Source organism: Salvelinus namaycush, chromosome 36, assembly GCF_016432855.1.
Source record: "Salvelinus namaycush isolate Seneca chromosome 36, SaNama_1.0, whole genome shotgun sequence".
NCBI classification, from domain to species: domain Eukaryota; kingdom Metazoa; phylum Chordata; class Actinopteri; order Salmoniformes; family Salmonidae; genus Salvelinus; species Salvelinus namaycush.
In genome coordinates this window covers 24,376,054-24,394,087 of record NC_052342.1, presented here as the reverse complement: position 1 = coordinate 24,394,087, position 18,034 = coordinate 24,376,054, and the positions used below count along the sequence as shown (strand labels likewise).

Sequence of the window (18,034 nt, the reverse complement as noted above, 5' to 3'; positions counted from 1 at the left end):
AGTGTCACCTACAGCATCATTATAATGACGCTAATGCTAACGCTAACGTTAATGCTAACGCTAACCCCTGACCACTCTCTAATTGAGGACCAAGGGAAAAACACTACTAACCACAACAGGCCTTTCAGCTGCAGGTCAAAGAGTCGTATGGTTTAAATAGTTGAAATACTTTGAAGTGAAACTCGAGTTAACTTGTCAAGCTTGACAACCAAACTACTAGACTAGTCCCTAAGGAACCATATCTAACTCTTCATGCCAGGCTACTTAAATCAAACTCACCACAAGAATATGAAAGTATTTCAGATTATGTGTTTGATATGGGGCAGCAGACTTTTATTCTCTAAATACAGTATTATTGGCAGTAATTTAATTTATTAGTTGATATTTAGAAATGAAAGATCAAATCCAACCTCCTTCGATGAAATAACTATTGTAGAAGTGCTCTCATCTGGGATAGCAAACACAAAGAAGTGCTCTCATCTGGGATAGCAAACACAAAGAAGTGCTCTCATCTGGGATAGCAAACACAAAGAAGTGCTCTCATCTGGGATAGCAAACACAAAGAAGTACTCTCATCTGGGATAGCAAACACAAAGAAGTGCTCTCATCTGGGATAGCAAACACAAAGAAGTGCTCTCATCTGGGATAGCAAACACAAAGAAGTGCTCTCGTCTGGGATAGCAAACACAAAGAAGTGCTTTATGAATACAGGGACTAATGGATGAGGTACAGTACTGTACAGACCTTGGTGTTAAACCTGGGATGCTGAGTACTGTGTCTGTGTGTTTCTGTGTGTGTGTGTGTGTGTGTGTGTGTGTGTGTGTGTGTGTGTGTGTGTGTGTGTGTGTGTGTGTGTGTGTGTGTGTGTGTGTGTGTGTGTGTGTGTGTGTGTGTGGCTTGCCTGGTTGGGGTGCTGAGTACTGTGTCTGTGTGTTTCTGTGTGTTTCTGTGTGTGTGTGTGTGTGTGTGGCTTGCCTGGTTGGGGTGCTGAGTACTGTGTCTGTGTGTTTCTGTGTGTGTGTGTGTGTGTGTGTGTGTGTGTGTGTGTGTGTGTGTGTGTGTGTGTGTGTGTGTGTGTGTGTGTGTGTGTGTGTGTGTGTGTGTGTGTGTGTGTGTGTGTGTGTGTGGCTTGCATGGTTGGGGTGCTGAGTACTGTGTCTGTGTGTGTGTGTGTGTGTGTGTGTGTGTGTGTGTGTGTGTGTGTGTGTGTGTGTGTGTGTGTGTGTGTGTGTGTGTGTGTGTGTGTGTGTGTGTGTGTGTGTGGCTTGCATGGTTGGGGTGCTGAGTACTGTGTCTGTGTGTGTGTGTGTGTGTGTGTGTGTGTGTGTGTGTGTGTGTGTGTGTGTGTGTGTGTGTGTGTGTGTGTGTGTGTGTGTGTGTGTGTGTGTGTGTGTGGCTTGCATGGTTGGGGTGCTGAGTACTGTGTCTTTGTGTTTCTGTGTGTGTGTGTGTGGCTTGCCTGGTTGGGGTGCTGAGTACAGTACCCCACTGTTGTATACTGTATTAGAATAATGATATCATCTATGTATTACAGAATGTGTAGATGCTCCTGCAGTTTATTGTGTAAACATGTTTCAACACAAACACTGCCAGAAGCCAGCAGTGGCTGGTATCTTTATTGTTATGAGTTTAACTCTTGCACCTGTAGGTTTTTGGGTGTCGTACACTATGTACATTCTCATGGCATACAGGTATTTATCTACTGTACCTATACACACACACACACACACACACACACACACACACACACACACACACACACACACACACACACACACACACACACACACACACACACACACTAAGCAATTCAAGTACAGTCAACAACAGAAACAGAAAGAGAAATAGAGAGAGAGAGAGAAAGAAAGAAAGAAAGAGAGAGAGACTGAAAGAAAGAGAGAGAGCGAGACAGAGAGAGAGAGACCTGAAGAAAGAGAAAAAGAGAGAGAGAGACTGAAGAAAGAGAATGAGAGAGAGAGAGACAGAGAGAGAGAGAGAGAGAGAGAGAGAGAGAGAGAGAGAGAGAGAGAGAGAGAGACTGAAGAAAGAAAGAAAGAGAGAGAGAGAAATAGTGGAAGAGATGGAAGGAAAAAGGTGGGTGATGATGATCATCGGCAGAAAGTAATTAAGTTCATTCATTCATTCATTCATTCATTCATCTGTTCATTGAATAAAGGGACGAGGAAAGGCTTAACATACCTGCTTCCCAAATAGCACCCTATTCCCTATATAGCGCCCTGTGGTCTGGTCAAAAGTAGTGCACTATGTAGGCAATAGGGTGCCATTTGGGATGCAGAATAATCTGAGATGCCAATCAGGGTTAGTATGCATCAGAGAGAGAACGAGGGAAGGAGGAAGAGAGAGAGGGAAGGAGGAAGAGAGAGGGAGAGAAGAGGGAGAGGAAGTGGGAGAGAGGGAGAGAGGGAGAGAGGGAGAGAGCGGAGGAAGAGAGACGAAGAGAAGAGGGAGAGGAAGTGGGAGAGAGGGAGAGAGCGGAGGAAGAGAGACGGAGAGAAGAGGGAGAGGAAGTGGGAGAGAGGGAGAGAGCGGAGGAAGAGAGACGGAGAGAAGAGGGAGAGGAAGTGGGAGAGAGGGAGAGAGCGGAGGAAGAGAGACGGAGAGAAGAGGGAGAGGAAGTGGGAGAGAGGGAGAGAGCGGAGGAAGAGAGACGGAGAGAAGAGGGAGAGGAAGTAGGAGAGAGGGAGAGAGCGGAGGAAGAGAGACGGAGAGAAGAGGGAGAGGAAGTGGGAGAGAGGGAGAGAGCGGAGGAAGAGAGACGGAGAGAAGAGTGAGAGGAAGTGGGAGAGAGGGAGGAAAGCAAAAAAACATCAACATCGGTGCACCGGAGGGGAACGAATAAGAGAAAAAGCGCAAGGGAAAATACAAGCACACCCACACAAGTAACAACACAAACACACACACACACACACACAAACACACAAACACACACACACAATGGCATAAAAACACGGCAGCTGTAGCACAGAACCCCTCGTCTCCTCCTTCTTCAACCCCCCCCCCCCCCCCCCCACACACACACACACACTCCACTCAAAAACACACACACACTCCAGACACACACACACACACTCCACTCACACACTCCCGACACACACACCCCCAGGGTTAGTTACTGTACCTTGCAGCAGACTCTGCAGGTTAAGCTGAGCCTCCTGGTGTAACTCCTGAACACAGTCCGGCCTGCTCCACGAGCCAAACACATTAACACTCTGTTGCCATGGAGACCGGAAGTGGGCCGCCGCCGCCGACGCCGACGACGCTGCGCTACGCTTCGACTCCGCGTCCAAGATGGTAGTGGCTGGAGAGAGGGATGGAGGGAAAGGAGAGGTAGAGAGGAGGTGAGGGAGAGGAGGGGGCGATGGAGAGGGATGGAGGGAAAGAAGAGGTAGAGAGGAGGTGAGGGAGAGGAGGGGGCGATGGAGAGGGATGGAGGGAAAGGAGAGGTAGAGAGGAGGTGAGGGAGAGGAGGGGGCGATGGAGAGGGATGGAGGGAAAGGAGAGGTAGAGAGGAGGTGAGGGAGAGGAGGGGGCAATGGAGAGGGATGGAGGGAAAGGAGAGGTAGAGAGGAGGTGAGGGAGAGGAGGGGGCGATGGAGAGGGATGGAGGGAAAGGAGAGGTAGAGAGGAGGTGAGGGAGAGGTGGGGGCGATGGAGAGGGATGGAGGGAAAGGAGAGGTAGAGAGGAGGTGAGGGAGAGGAGGTGGCGATGGAGAGGGATGGAGGGAAAGGAGAGGTAGAGAGGAGGTGAGGGAGAGGAGGGGGCGATGGAGAGGGATGGAGGGAAAGGAGAGGTAGAGAAGAGGTGAGGGAGAGGAGGGGGCGATGGAGAGGGATGGAGGGAAAGGAGAGGTAGAGAGGAGGTGAGGGAGAGGAGGGGGCGATGGAGAGGGATGGAGGGAAAGGAGAGGTAGAGAGGAGGTGAGGGAGAGGAGGGGGCGATGGAGAGGGATGGAGGGAAAGGAGAGGTAGAGAGGAGGTGAGGGAGAGGAGGGGGCGATGGAGAGGGATGGAGGGAAAGAAGAGGTAGAGAGGAGGTGAGGGAGAGGAGGGGGCGATGGAGAGGGATGGAGGGAAAGGAGAGGTAGAGAGGAGGTGAGGGAGAGGAGGGGGCGATGGAGAGGGATGGAGGGAAAGGAGAGGTAGAGAGGAGGTGAGGGAGAGGAGGGGGCGATGGAGAGGGATGGAGGGAAAGGAGAGGTAGAGAGGAGGTGAGGGAGAGGAGGGGGCGATGGAGAGGGATGGAGGGAAAGGAGAGGTAGAGAGGAGGTGAGGGAGAGGAGGGGGCGATGGAGAGGGATGGAGGGAAAGGAGAGGTAGAGAGGAGGTGAGGGAGAGGAGGGGGCGATGGAGAGGGATGGAGGGAAAGGAGAGGTAAAGAGGAGGTGAGGGAGAGGAGGGGGCGATGGAGAGGGATGGAGGGAAAGAAGAGGTAGAGAGGAGGTGAGGGAGAGGAGGGGGCGATGGAGAGGGATGGAGGGAAAGGAGAGGTAGAGAGGAGGTGAGGGAGAGGAGGGGGCGATGGAGAGGGATGGAGGGAAAGGAGAGGTAGAGAGGAGGTGAGGGAGAGGAGGGGGCGATGGAGAGGGATGGAGGGAAAGGAGAGGTAGAGAGGAGGTGAGGGAGAGGAGGGGGCGATGGAGAGGGATGGAGGGAAAGGAGAGGTAGAGAGGAGGTGAGGGAGAGGAGGGGGCGATGGAGAGGGATGGAGGGAAAGGAGAGGTAGAGAGGAGGTGAGGGAGAGGAGGGGGCGATGGAGAGGGATGGAGGGAAAGGAGAGGTAGAGAGGAGGTGAGGGAGAGGTGGGGGCGATGGAGAGGGATGGAGGGAAAGGAGAGGTAGAGAGGAGGTGAGGGAGAGGAGGGGGCGATGGAGAGGGATGGAGGGAAAGGAGAGGTAGAGAGGAGGTGAGGGAGAGGAGGGGGCGATGGAGAGGGATGGAGGGAAAGGAGAGGTAGAGAGGAGGTGAGGGAGAGGAGGGGGCGATGGAGAGGGATGGAGGGAAAGGAGAGGTAGAGAGGAGGTGAGGGAGAGGTGGGGGCGATGGAGAGGGATGGAGGGAAAGGAGAGGTAGAGAGGAGGTGAGGGAGAGGAGGTGGCGATGGAGAGGGATGGAGGGAAAGGAGAGGTAGAGAGGAGGTGAGGGAGAGGAGGGGGCGATGGAGAGGGATGGAGGGAAAGGAGAGGTAGAGAAGAGGTGAGGGAGAGGAGGGGGCGATGGAGAGGGATGGAGGGAAAGGAGAGGTAGAGAGGAGGTGAGGGAGAGGAGGGGGCGATGGAGAGGGATGGAGGGAAAGGAGAGGTAGAGAGGAGGTGAGGGAGAGGAGGGGGCGATGGAGAGGGATGGAGGGAAAGGAGAGGTAGAGAGGAGGTGAGGGAGAGGAGGGGGCGATGGAGAGGGATGGAGGGAAAGGAGAGGTAGAGAGGAGGTGAGGGAGAGGAGGGGGCGATGGAGAGGGATGGAGGGAAAGGAGAGGTAGAGAGGAGGTGAGGGAGAGGAGGGGGCGATGGAGAGGGATGGAGGGAAAGGAGAGGTAGAGAGGAGGTGAGGGAGAGGAGGGGGCGATGGAGAGGGATGGAGGGAAAGGAGAGGTAGAGAGGAGGTGAGGGAGAGGTGGGGGCGATGGAGAGGGATGGATGGATGATAGAGAGGTAGAGAGCGGAGAAGAGAGGTAGAGAGCGAGAGAGAGATGGAGAAAGAGAAGAGATGGCAGAGGGTTGGGAAAGATACAGAGGGAGTGATGCAGACAGAGGGAGGGAGAGAAAAAAGGAGGGAGAGAAAGAGAGAGAGAAATTGCACATTAATACAAATGTATGAAATTTGCATAACTAATACCCAGAGACTTGTGTTACATAATAGCCAGTTGTGAGGGGAGGGACTGTGGTTAGAAAGGGGAGGAGTTTGTGTGTGTGTGTATGCACGTGTGTGTGTGTGTGTGTGTGTGTGTGTGTGTGTGTGTGTGTGTGTGTGTGTGTGTGTGTGTGTGTGTGTGTGTGTGTGTGTGTGTGTGTGTGTGTGCATGTGTGTGTGTGTGTGTGCTTTGGTATGTGTTGTCAGGGAGTGAAAGGGAAGGCGCTCCAAAACAGCATAATAATAACAAGAATCATCAGAATCTGAATGAACAGAATGACAACAATCATTCATAAATCCACAACAACCAATCAGAAAAGAGGGAGAGGAATCAGAAGCTTGATGTGTGATCTGCATAGAAACAGAGACAAAGAGAGAGGGAGAGGAAGAGAGAGGGAAGATAGAGAGCGGGAGCGAGAGAGAGAGGGAAAGAGAGAGCGAGTGAGGAAAGAAAGAAAGACAGAAAGGAAGAGGGGCGATAAGGTAGGGTAGCTCCAGGACAGTGAAAACCTCTCATCTCCCATAAGGTTAGCAGAGTCTACTTAATTACCCGCTCAGCAGCAGTTCCTCTACACTGCAATTAATGTGCTCTTCCTCCTCTCCTCTTCCCATCCCCTTCCCCCTCCTCCCTCCTCTCTTCCTCCTCTCCTCTCCCCATCCCCTTCCCCCCTCCTCTCTTCCTCCTCTCCTCTTCCCATCCCCTTCCGCCTCCTCTCCTACCTCCCTCCTCTCTTCCTCCTCTCCTCTCCTCTTCCCATCCCCTTCCCCCTCCTCTCCTCTCTTCCTCCTCTCCTCTTCCCATCCCCTTCCCCCTCCTCTCCTCTCTTCCTCCTCTCCTCTTCCCATCCCCTTCCCCCTCCTCTCCTCTCTTCCTCCTCTTCTCTTCCCATCCCCTTCCCCCTCCTCTCCTCTCTTCCTCCTCTTCCCATCCCCTTCCCCCTCCTCTCCTCTCTTCCTCCTCTCTTCCTCCTCTCCTCTCCTCTTCCCATCCCCTTCCCCCTCCTCTCCTCTCTTCCTCCTCTCCTCTTCCCCTCCCCTTCCCCCTCCTCTCCTCTCTTCCTCCTCTCCTCTTCCCATCCCCTTCCCCCTCCTCTCCTCTTCCCTCCTCTCCTCTTCCCATCCCCTTCCCCCTCCTCTCCTACTTCCCTCCTCTCCTCTCCTCTCCTCTCTCCCTCCTCTCCTTCTGCTGTCCACCTCACCTTTTCTCCTCCTCCTCTCCTCCTCCTCTCCTCCTCCTCCTCCTCCTCTCTTATCTCTTTCTTACATAACCACAGGGATTTAGAAGAGGGAAGGAAATATGGAGGATTTAGAGAAGAGAAGATAAACAGACCGCTGGCATTATAGGTTGTGTGAGTGTGTGTGTGTGTGTGTGTGTGTGTGTGTGTGTGTGTGTGTGTGTGTGTGTGTGTGTGTGTGTGTGTGTGTGTGTGTGTGTGTGTGTGTGTGTGTGTGTGTGTGTGTGTGTGTGTGTGTGTGGACGTGTGTGTGTGTGTGTGTGTGTGTGTGTGTGTGTGTGTGTGTGTGTGTGTGTGTGTGTGTGTGTGGACGTGTGGACGTGTTTAACTATTCTTGTGGGGACCAGAAGTCCCTACAAGAATAGTAAACAAACAAAAAGTTGACCAGCTGGGGACATTTTGTTAGTCCCCACAAGGTCAAATGCTATTTCTAGGGGGTTTAGGGTTAAGGTTAGAATTAGTGTTAGGGTTAGAATTAAGTTAAATATTAAGGTTAGGAGCTAGGGTTAGTTGTAGGGTTAGGGTTAGGAGCTAGGGTTAGGTTTAGGGTTAGGATAAAGTTTAGGTATTTGGGTTAGGGTTAGGGTTAAGGTTAGGGTTAGGGTAAGAGTACGGGTTAGGATTAGGGTTAGGTTTAGGGTTAGGGAAAATAGGATTTTGAATGGGACTGAATTGTATGTCCCCACAAGGTTAGCTGTACAAGACTGTGTGTGTGTATGTGTGTGTGTGTGTCAGGGACAGTACAGACAAAGGTCAGGGACAGTACAGACAAAAAACCACCATATTCCTTAAGGGCAGATTTGAGAGGCCAGCAGTCATCTTAACTATGGGCAAAAGTTTCCTCACCCTTACCTCTGCTGAAGCCCTGAGCAGTAGAGTTTACCTTTAAACACTGATCTCAGTCTTTGAGTTCTCTCCCTAATGGTTAAGGCTAGGATGTAGAGAGAGTAAGCTGATCCTAGATCTGAACGTAAAGGTGACTTTTACCCTGATATTCCCTCTTCGCTCAGCCTGTCACCCATTAAATACTGAGAGATGACAAAAATAACTTTGCAGAAAAAGAGAGAGAGAGAGAGAGAGAGAGAGAGAGAGAGAGAGAGAGAGAGAGAGAGAGAGAGAGAGAGAGAGAGAGAGAGAGAGAGAGAGACAGTGAGAGAGACAGCGAGAGAGACAGCGAGAGAGAGAGACAGAGACAGAGAGAGAGAGAGAGAGAGAGAGCCTCTTAAAGAAGAAGTTACAGGTCTGTGAGAGCCAGAAATCTTGCTTGTTTGTAGGTGACCAAATACTTATTTTCCACCATCATTTGCAAATAAATTCATTAAAAATCCTACAATGTGATTTTCTGTATTTTTTTTTCTCATTTTGTCTGTCATAGTTGAAGTGTACCTACGATGAAAATTACAGGCCTCTCTCATCTTTTTAAGTGGGAGAACTTGCACAATTGGTGGCTGACTAAATACTTTTTCCCCCCACTGTATATATAAATGTACCAATACATTAATATGAGATCTGGACTCTGGTCAAAAGTAGTGCACTATATAGGGAATAGAGTGCCATTTTGGACAAGCCCTAACTCTAACCAAACACTATAGCATGAGGTTATATTGATGATGTGTTGAATTTACATGTTACATTTTCAGGACACTAACATTCCATTCCAGCTAACCAATGGATTCACAGCGTTTTGCAACTAAACCAGTTGAAGGTACCCAGAAGCATTCTGATGGGGGAAAAAACACAAAATGTGGAAAAATTTGTGGATGTAGCATTTTGGAAATAAACTTCACACAAACAGATTTGTCGTGAGCCATTTCTTTTTTAGTTTGGTTCTTTTCTGTCCCTTGATGACTCATTTGTACCCCACGGGTGTTGGAGCGGGATGTGGGTTATGGGTTGAGAGCACATTTAGGGGAGAGTGGTAGGGAGGGAGGAGAGAGAGACTTTAATTCTGAGACTACAGTCGTGGCCAAAAATGTTGAGAATGACACAAATATACATTTTCACAAAGTCTGCTGCCTCAGTCTGTATGATGGCAATTTGCATATACTCCAGAATGTTATGAAGAGTGATCAGATGAATTGCAATTAATTCCAAAGTCCCTCTTTGCCATGCAAATTAACTGAATCCACAAAAAACCTTTCCACTGCATTTCAGCCTTGCCACAAAAGGACCAGCTGACATCATGTCAGTGGTTCTCTCGTTAACACAGGTGTGAGTGTTGACGAGGACAAGGCTGGAGATCACTCTGTCATGCTGATTGAGTTTGAATAACTATGTAAAATACTATACAACAGGACAAAAAAAGGTGCTGAAATGAAGATACTGAGAGTGTTACTAATGTATCTGGGTGAGCCAAAGCAGCCATTTTATGCCAGAGGGTTTCGAGTGCTGTGAGTATGGCTCTAAAATAAAATTCCATTCATATGGGTTTATTGGCATTGGAAACACATGTCACATTACAACACATGTTACATTACACCACATGTTACATTACAACACATGTTACATTATTACATTACAACACATGTTACATTACAACACATGTTACATTATTACATTACAACACATGTTACATTACAACACATGTTACATTACAACACATGTTACATTATTACATTACAACACATGTTACATTACAACACATGTTACATTACAACACATGTTACATTATTACATTACACGACATGTTACATTACAACACATATTACATTATTACATTACACCACATATTACATTACACCACATATTACATTACACCACATATTACATTACACCACATATTACATTACAACACATGTTACATTACAACACATATTACATTATTACATTACACCACATATTACATTACACCACATATTACATTACATCACATGTTACATTACAACACATATTACATTACAACACATGTTACATTACAACACATGTTACATTACAACACATGTTACATTACAACACATGTTACATTATTACATGACAACACATGTTACATTATTACATGACAACACATGTTACATTATTACATTACAACACATGTTACATTATTACATTACAACACATGTTACATTATTACATTACAACACATGTTACATTATTACATTACAACACATGTTACATTATTACATTACAACACATGTTACATTATTACATTACAACACATGTTACATTATTACATTACAACACATGTTACATTATTACATTACAACACATGTTACATTACAACACATGTTACATTACAACACATGTTACATTACAACACATGTTACATTATTACATGACAACACATGTTACATTACAACACATGTTACATTATTACATTACAACACATGTTACATTACAACACATGTTACATTACAACACATGTTACATTACAACACATGTTACATTATTACATGACAACACATGTTACATTACAACACATGTTACATTATTACATTACAACACATGTCACATTACAACACATGTTACATTACAACACATGTTACATTACAACACATGTTACATTACAACACATGATACATTATTACATTACAACACATGTTACATTACAACACATGTTACATTACAACACATATTACATTACAACATATGTTACATTACAACACATGTTACATTACAACACATGTTACATTACAACACATGTTACATTATTACATGACAACACATGTTACATTATTACATTACAACCCATGTTACATTATTACATTACAACACATGTTACATTACAACACATGTTACATTACAACACATGTTACATTACAACGTATGTTACATTATTACATTACAACACATGTTACATTACAACACATGTTACATTACAACACATGTTACATTACAACACATGATACATTATTACATTACAACACATGTTACATTACAACACATATTATATTACACCACATATTACATTACATCACATATTACATTACAAAACATGTTACATTACAACACATGTTACATTACAACACATGTTACATTATTACATTACAACACATGTTACATTACAACACATGTTACATTACAACACATGATACATTATTACATTACAACAAATGTTACATTACAACACATGTTACATTATTACATTATAACACGTGTTACATTATAACACATGTTACATTACAACACATGTTACATTACAACACATGTTACATTACAACACATGTTACATTACAACACATGTTACATTATTACATTACAACACGTTACATTACAACACATGTTACATTACAACACATGTTACATTACAACGCATGTTACATTATTAACCCTCCCTCCCTCCCTCCCTCCCTCCCTGTCTCCCTCCCTCCCTCTCCCTCAAGGTAGACACACACACACACACACAGAGAGACTGTGAAAATGGCAGCAAAGCGTGTGTTTCTCCGCCACAGCCTGAGAGAGGCCAGACAGTCATGCCAAAGACAATTATACTAAAAGTAATCTATGGTGACAGGATGCCTAATTCTGTCTCTCTCCTCTCTCTCTGTCTCTTTCCTGCTCTCTCTATCTCTGTCTCTCTCCTCTCCATCTCTCTGTCTCTCTCTGACTCTCTCCTCTCTCTCCGTCTCTTTCATCCTCTCTCCATCTCTCTGTCTCTCTCCTCTCTCTGTCTCTTTCCTCCTCTCTCCATCTCTCTGTCTCTCTCCTCTCTCTCTCTCTCTCTCTCTCTTTCCTCCTCTCTCCATCTCTCTGTCTCTCTTCTCTCTCTCTCTGTCTCTCTCTCTCTCTGTCTCTTTCCTGCTCTCTCCATCTCTCTGTCTCTCTCCTCTCTCTCTCTTTGTCTCTCTCCTCTCTTTCCTCTCTCACCCTGTCTATATCATTCATCCTCTTAATCTCTTGTGCGTGTTTGTGTGCTTGCACGTATAACTGTGTGTGTGTGTGTGTGTGTGTGTGTGTGTGTGTGTGTGTGTGTGTGTGTGTGTGTGTGTGTGTGTGTGTGTGTGTGTGTGTGTGTGTGTGTGTGTGTGTGTGTGTGTGTGTGTGTGTGTGTGTGTGTGTGTGTATGTGTGTGCATGCATGCGCATGTGAATGTGTATGCTGGTTTTGTGTGTGATTGTAATGGAACTGCCAGGCGTGTACATATGTGTTTTGCTTACACACACATCTCAGTGTTCGGCTCATTAGCACAGCAATGGAATGCCACTTCAAATGAAAAGGCCTGGATAGACGGACCGTGGTGACTGGATAGACGGACCGTGGTGACTGGATAGACGGACCGTGGTGACTGGATAGACGGACCGTGGTGACTGGATAGACGGACCGTGGTGACTGGATAGACGGACCGTGGTGACTGGATAGACGGACCGTGGTGACTGGATAAATGGACTGTGGTGACTGGATAGATGGACCGTGGTGACTGGATAGACGGACCGTGGTGACTGGATAGACGGATCGTGGTGACTGGATAGATGGACCGTGGTGACTGGATAGACGGACCGTGGTGACTGGATAGACGGACCTTGGTGACTGGATAGACGGACCGTGGTGACTGGATAGACGGACCGTGGTGACTGGAGTCCTTTTATATGTTCTATTTATATACAAAGACGTTTAGGATGAGAAGGATTGTGTGTGTGTGTGTGTGTGTGTGTGTGTGTGTGTGTGTGTGTGTGTGTGTGTGTGTGTGTGTGCGTGCGTGCGTGCGTGCGTGCGTGCGTGCGTGCGTGCGTGCGTGCGTGCGTGCGTGCGTGCGTGCGTGCGTGCGTGGTTCCCTGGTTCTATGAGTCCATGATCACCATGAGTGGTGACAGAATGCCTAATTCTATCTCTCAGCCACGCTACAGACCCCAGCATGTGAGACAAAACCACTCCGACACACACACACACACACACACACACACACACACACACACACACACACACACACACACACACACACACACACACACACACACACACACACACACACAGCTACTTTGCTCGAGGCGGAAGGTGTGTGTGTGTGTGTGTGTGTGTGTGTGTGTGTGTGTGTGTGTGTGTGTGTGTGTGTGTGTGTGTGTGTGTGTGTGTGTGTGTGTGTGTGTGTGTGTGTGTGTGTGTGTGTGTGTTTCCTCCCGTCTCTCTTCAGAGAAAGTCACTGAGGCAGATTGACAGAGGTCCGCCAGAGGTCCGCACATCCCCTACGGACCGTCCCCACACATCCCCTACGGACCGTCCCCGCACATCCCCTACGGACCGTCCCCCAAGTCCGTCCCCCACTGCGACCCAACCACGGAGGTCACCACACACCCGTTTTGCCCCGGCACACACACGTCCCCTTCTTGCCCTCTCTGTCTCCCCAGAGGTCCCCTTAACCTTCATACTGTCATAACCAGAGCCCTATTCCATATCCAGTGCACTACTTTAGACCAGAGCCCTATTCCATATCCAGTGCACTACTTTAGACCAGAGCCCTATTCCATATCCAGTGCACTACTTTAGACCAGAGCCCTATTCCATATCCAGTGCACTACTTTAGACCAGAGCCCTATTCCATATCCAGTGCACTACTTTAGACCAGAACCCTATTCCATATCCAGTGCACTACTTTAGACCAGAGCCCTATTCCATATCCAGTGCACTACTTTAGACCAGAGCCCTATTCCATATCCAGTGCACTACTTTAGACCAGAGCCCTATTCCATATCCAGTGCACTACTTTAGACCAGAGCCCTATTCCATATCCAGTGCACTACTTTAGACCAGAGCCCTATTCCATATCCAGTGCACTACTTTAGACCAGAGCCCTATTCCATATCCAGTGCACTACTTTAGACCAGAGCCCTATTCCATATCCAGTGCACTACTTTAGACCAGAGCCCTATTCCATATCCAGTGCACTACTTTAGACCAGAGCCCTATTCCATATCCAGTGCACTACTTTAGACCAGAGCCCTATTCCATATCCAGTGCACTACTTTAGACCAGAGCCCTATTCCATATCCAGTGCACTACTTTAGACCAGAGCCCTATTCCATATCCAGTGCACTACTTTAGACCAGAGCCCTATTCCATATCCAGTGCACTACTTTAGACCAGAGCCCAATTCCATATCCAGTGCACTACTTTAGACCAGAGCCCTATTCCATATCCAGTGCACTACTTTAGACCAGAGCCCTATTCCATATCCAGTGCACTACTTTAGACCAGAGCCCTATTCCATATCCAGTGCACCACTAAGTTCTAATGCATTACAATCTCCCAGTGAGGATGTTCTTCCTGATAGCACAACAGGGAGTGTGTTGTGTCAGAACTGGGTCAGTCAGAACAGAATCTTACTCCCAAATAGAACCCTATTCCCTACAAAGTGCACTACTTTTCACTGTAGTGCACGTTATAGGGAATAGGGTGCCATTTGGAACGCAACGAGGTGTAGTGTTACATACAGAGTGACGTTTTAAGTGGTGTGCTGTACATGAGGGCTTAAAGAGAATTCTCACTAAACACACTGTTGTTCTGAACTGAATGAACAAACTGAACCGAACTGAACTGAATTAACAAACTGAATGAACTGAACTGAATGAACTGAACTGAATGATCAAACTGAATGAACTGAACTGAATGATCAAACTGAATGAACTGAACTGAATGATCAAACTGAATGGACTGAACTGAATGAACAAACTGAATGAACTGAACTGAACGAACTGAATGAACAAACTGAACCGAACTGAACTGAATAAACTGAACAAACTGAATGAACTGAACTGAACGAACTGAATGAACAAACTGAACTGAACTGAACTGAACAAACTAAATGAACTGAATGATCAAACTGAATGAACAAACTGAATGATCTGAATGAACAAACTGAACGAACTGAACTGAATAAACTGAATGAACTGAACTGAACGAACTGAACTGAATAAACTGAACTGAACTGAATAAACTGAACTGAACAAACTGAATGAACTGATCTTAACTGAATAAACTGAACGGAATTAACAAACTGAACTGAACTGGACTGAACTGAATGAAGTGAATTGAACTGAACTGAATGAACAAACTGAACTGAACTGAATGAACAAACTGAACTGAACTGAATAAACTGAACTGAACTGAATAAACTGAACTGAACTGAACTGAACTGAACTGAATGAAGTGACCTAAACAAACTGAATGAACTGAACTGAACTGAATGAACAAACAAGGATACAGCAAAGGTCACATCAGTTCCATTTATCAAGGGTCAACAGCAAAAAAGCAAAGTACTGCTTTTAAAGTAGGTTTTGAAGTTGACATCAGATTAATGTCAGGACTTATGTGTTCACAGTGAGCATATAGAGCGCCTTTGGAACCTATTCACACCCCTTGACTTTTTTCACATTTTGTTACATTTCAGCCTCATTCTAAAATGGATTAAATGAAAAAATATCCTCATCAATCTACACATAATACCCCATAGTGACATCACAATACCCTGTAATGACAAAGCTAAAACAGGTTTTTAGAAATGTTTACAAATAAAAAAAATACCTTATTTATATAAGTATTCAGACCCTGTGCTATGATATTCGAAATTGACCTCAGGTGCATCCTGTTTCTACAACTTGATTGGAGTTTACCCGTGGTAATTTCAATTGATTGGACATGATTTGGAAAGACACACACCTGTCTATTTAAGGTCCCACAGTTGACAGTGCATATCAAAGCAAAAACCAAGCCATGAGGTCGAAGGAACTTTTTGTAGAGCTCCGATACAGGATTGTGTCAAAGCACAGATCTGGGGAAGGGTACCAAAAAATGTCTGCCGCATTGAAGGTCCCCAAGAACACAGGGCCTCCATCATTCTTAAATGGAAGAAGTTTAGAACCTCCAAGACTCTTCCTAGAGCTGACCGCCCGGCCAAACTGAGCAATCAGGGAAGAAGAGCCTTGGTCAGGAGGTGACCAAGAACCAGATGGTCACTCTGACAGAGCTCTAGAGTTCCTCCGTGGAGATGGGAGAACATTCCAGAAGGACAACCATCTCTGCAGCACTCCACCAATCAGACCTATATGATAGAGCTGCCCGACAGAAGCCACTCCTCAGTTAAAGGCACCTAAAGACTCTCAGACCATGAGAAACAAGATTCTCTGATCTGATGAAACCAAGATTGAACTCTTTGGCCTGAATGTCAAGCGTCACGTCTGGAGGAAACCTGCACCATCCCTACAGTGAATCATGGTTGTGGCAGCATCACGCTGTGGGGATGTTTTTCAGTGACAGGGACTGGAAGACTAGTCAGGATCAAGGAAAAGATGAACGGAGCAAAGTACAGAGAGATCCTTGATGAAAACCTGCTCCAGAGCGCTCAGGACCTCAGACTGGGGCAAAGGTTCACCTTCCAACAGGACAGCGACACTAAGCACACAGCCAAGACGACGCAGGAGTGGCTTCAAGACAAGTCCCTGAATGTCCTTGAGTGGCCCAGCCAGAGCCCGGACTTGAACCCGATCGACCATCTGTGGAGAGACCTGAAAATAGCTGTGCAGCGACGCTCCCCATCCAACCTGACAGAGCTTGAGAGGATCTGCTGAGAAGAATGGAAGAAACTCCCCAAATACAGGTGTGCCAAGCTTGTAGCGTCATACCCAAGAAGCCTGTAATAACAGCATCAGAAAACGGAATAAATGGTCTGAATACTTATGTAAATGTAATATTTCAAGGGGGGGTTTTGTTATACATTTGCATAAATTTCTTAAAACCTGTTTTTGCATTGTCACTATGGGGTATTGTGTGTAGATTGTTGAGAGATTTTTTTTTGTATTTTTTATCCATTTTTCGAATAAGGCTATAACGTAGCAAAATGTGGAAAAAGTCAAGGTGTCTGAATACTTTCTGAATGCACTGTTCAATGTCTCTAGGGTTACGTCCTGACAGATAGAAAACATGGAGTTTTGAATAACTGTGAGAACATCAACAGGTTTAGGAATGGTATGCATCAACATCTATCTATCTCTCTCTCTCTCTCGCTCTCTCTCTCTCTCTCTATCTCTCTCTCTGTGATAACCACCAGATTAGACCTCTGTCTCTCTCAGTCCCACGTAACAACAAGGCAATAGAAACATCAACATCACTAGGCTGAGAATAGTAATAGTGTCAAAGGGAGGGAACGAGTGAGAACGAAAGAAAGAAATTATGTTTTTTGTTTTCTGTGGCGAACAGAAAGGAAAGTAGGAGGGGTTTACTTGGCAGAGAGTTATGTGTGTGTGTGTCTCTGTGTGTGTGTGTGTGTGTGTGTGTGTGTGTGTGTGTGTGTGTGTGTGTGTGTGTGTGTGTGTGTGTGTGTGTGTGTGTGTGTGTGTGTGTGTGTGTGTGTGTGTGTGTGTGTGTGTGTGTGTGTGTGTGTTGGGTGAGACTGACATTAACACGTCTTGGGTTCCATCCTGCCTGTCTGCTCCTAATGACACTATTATTTAGGCTCCCGAGTGGCGCAGGGGTCTAAGGCACTGCATCGCAGTGCTAGAGGCATTACTACAGACCTGGGTTCGATCCCGGGTGTCTGTGTCGCGACCGGGAGACTCATGAGGGGGCGCACAATTGGCCCAGTGTGGTCCAGGTTAGGGGAGGGTTTGGCCGACCAGGATGCCCTTGTCCCAATCACGCTCTAGCGACTCCTTGTGGTGGGCCGGGCCTCTGTAAGCTGACTCCGGTCACCAATTGTACGGTGTTTCCTCCGACACATAAGGGTGGCTGGCTTCCAGGTTAAGAGAGCAGTGTGTCAAAAAGCGGTGCAGATTGGCAGGGTCGTGTTTCAGAGGATGCATGGCTCTCGACCTTCACCTCTCCCAAGTCCGTACGGGAGTTGCAGCGATGGGACAAGACTGTAACTACCAATTGGATATCATGAAAAAGGGGTTAAAAAGTACACAGAGAGAGTAGAGTAATGGAGATAGTAGAGAAGAGAAAACAGTAGAGAGAGAAAGCGGGGGGACGGGAGGAGGAAGAAAGAGAGAGAGGTCTATCTTTTCTT

At 46.6% G+C, this 18,034-nt stretch overlaps 1 protein-coding gene across 1 annotated transcript in view; it reads right to left on the bottom strand.

Annotated features, from left to right (window-relative positions):
- The window catches only part of LOC120030508 (NHS-like protein 2), a 99,298-nt gene that overhangs the window by 36,316 nt on the left and 44,948 nt on the right, over window positions 1–18,034 (bottom strand). The window contains exon 4 of the mRNA XM_038975916.1: window positions 3,140–3,319. Coding sequence (XP_038831844.1) covers window positions 3,140–3,319 — 180 coding nt within the window. The remainder of the gene's footprint in view (window positions 1–3,139; window positions 3,320–18,034) is intronic.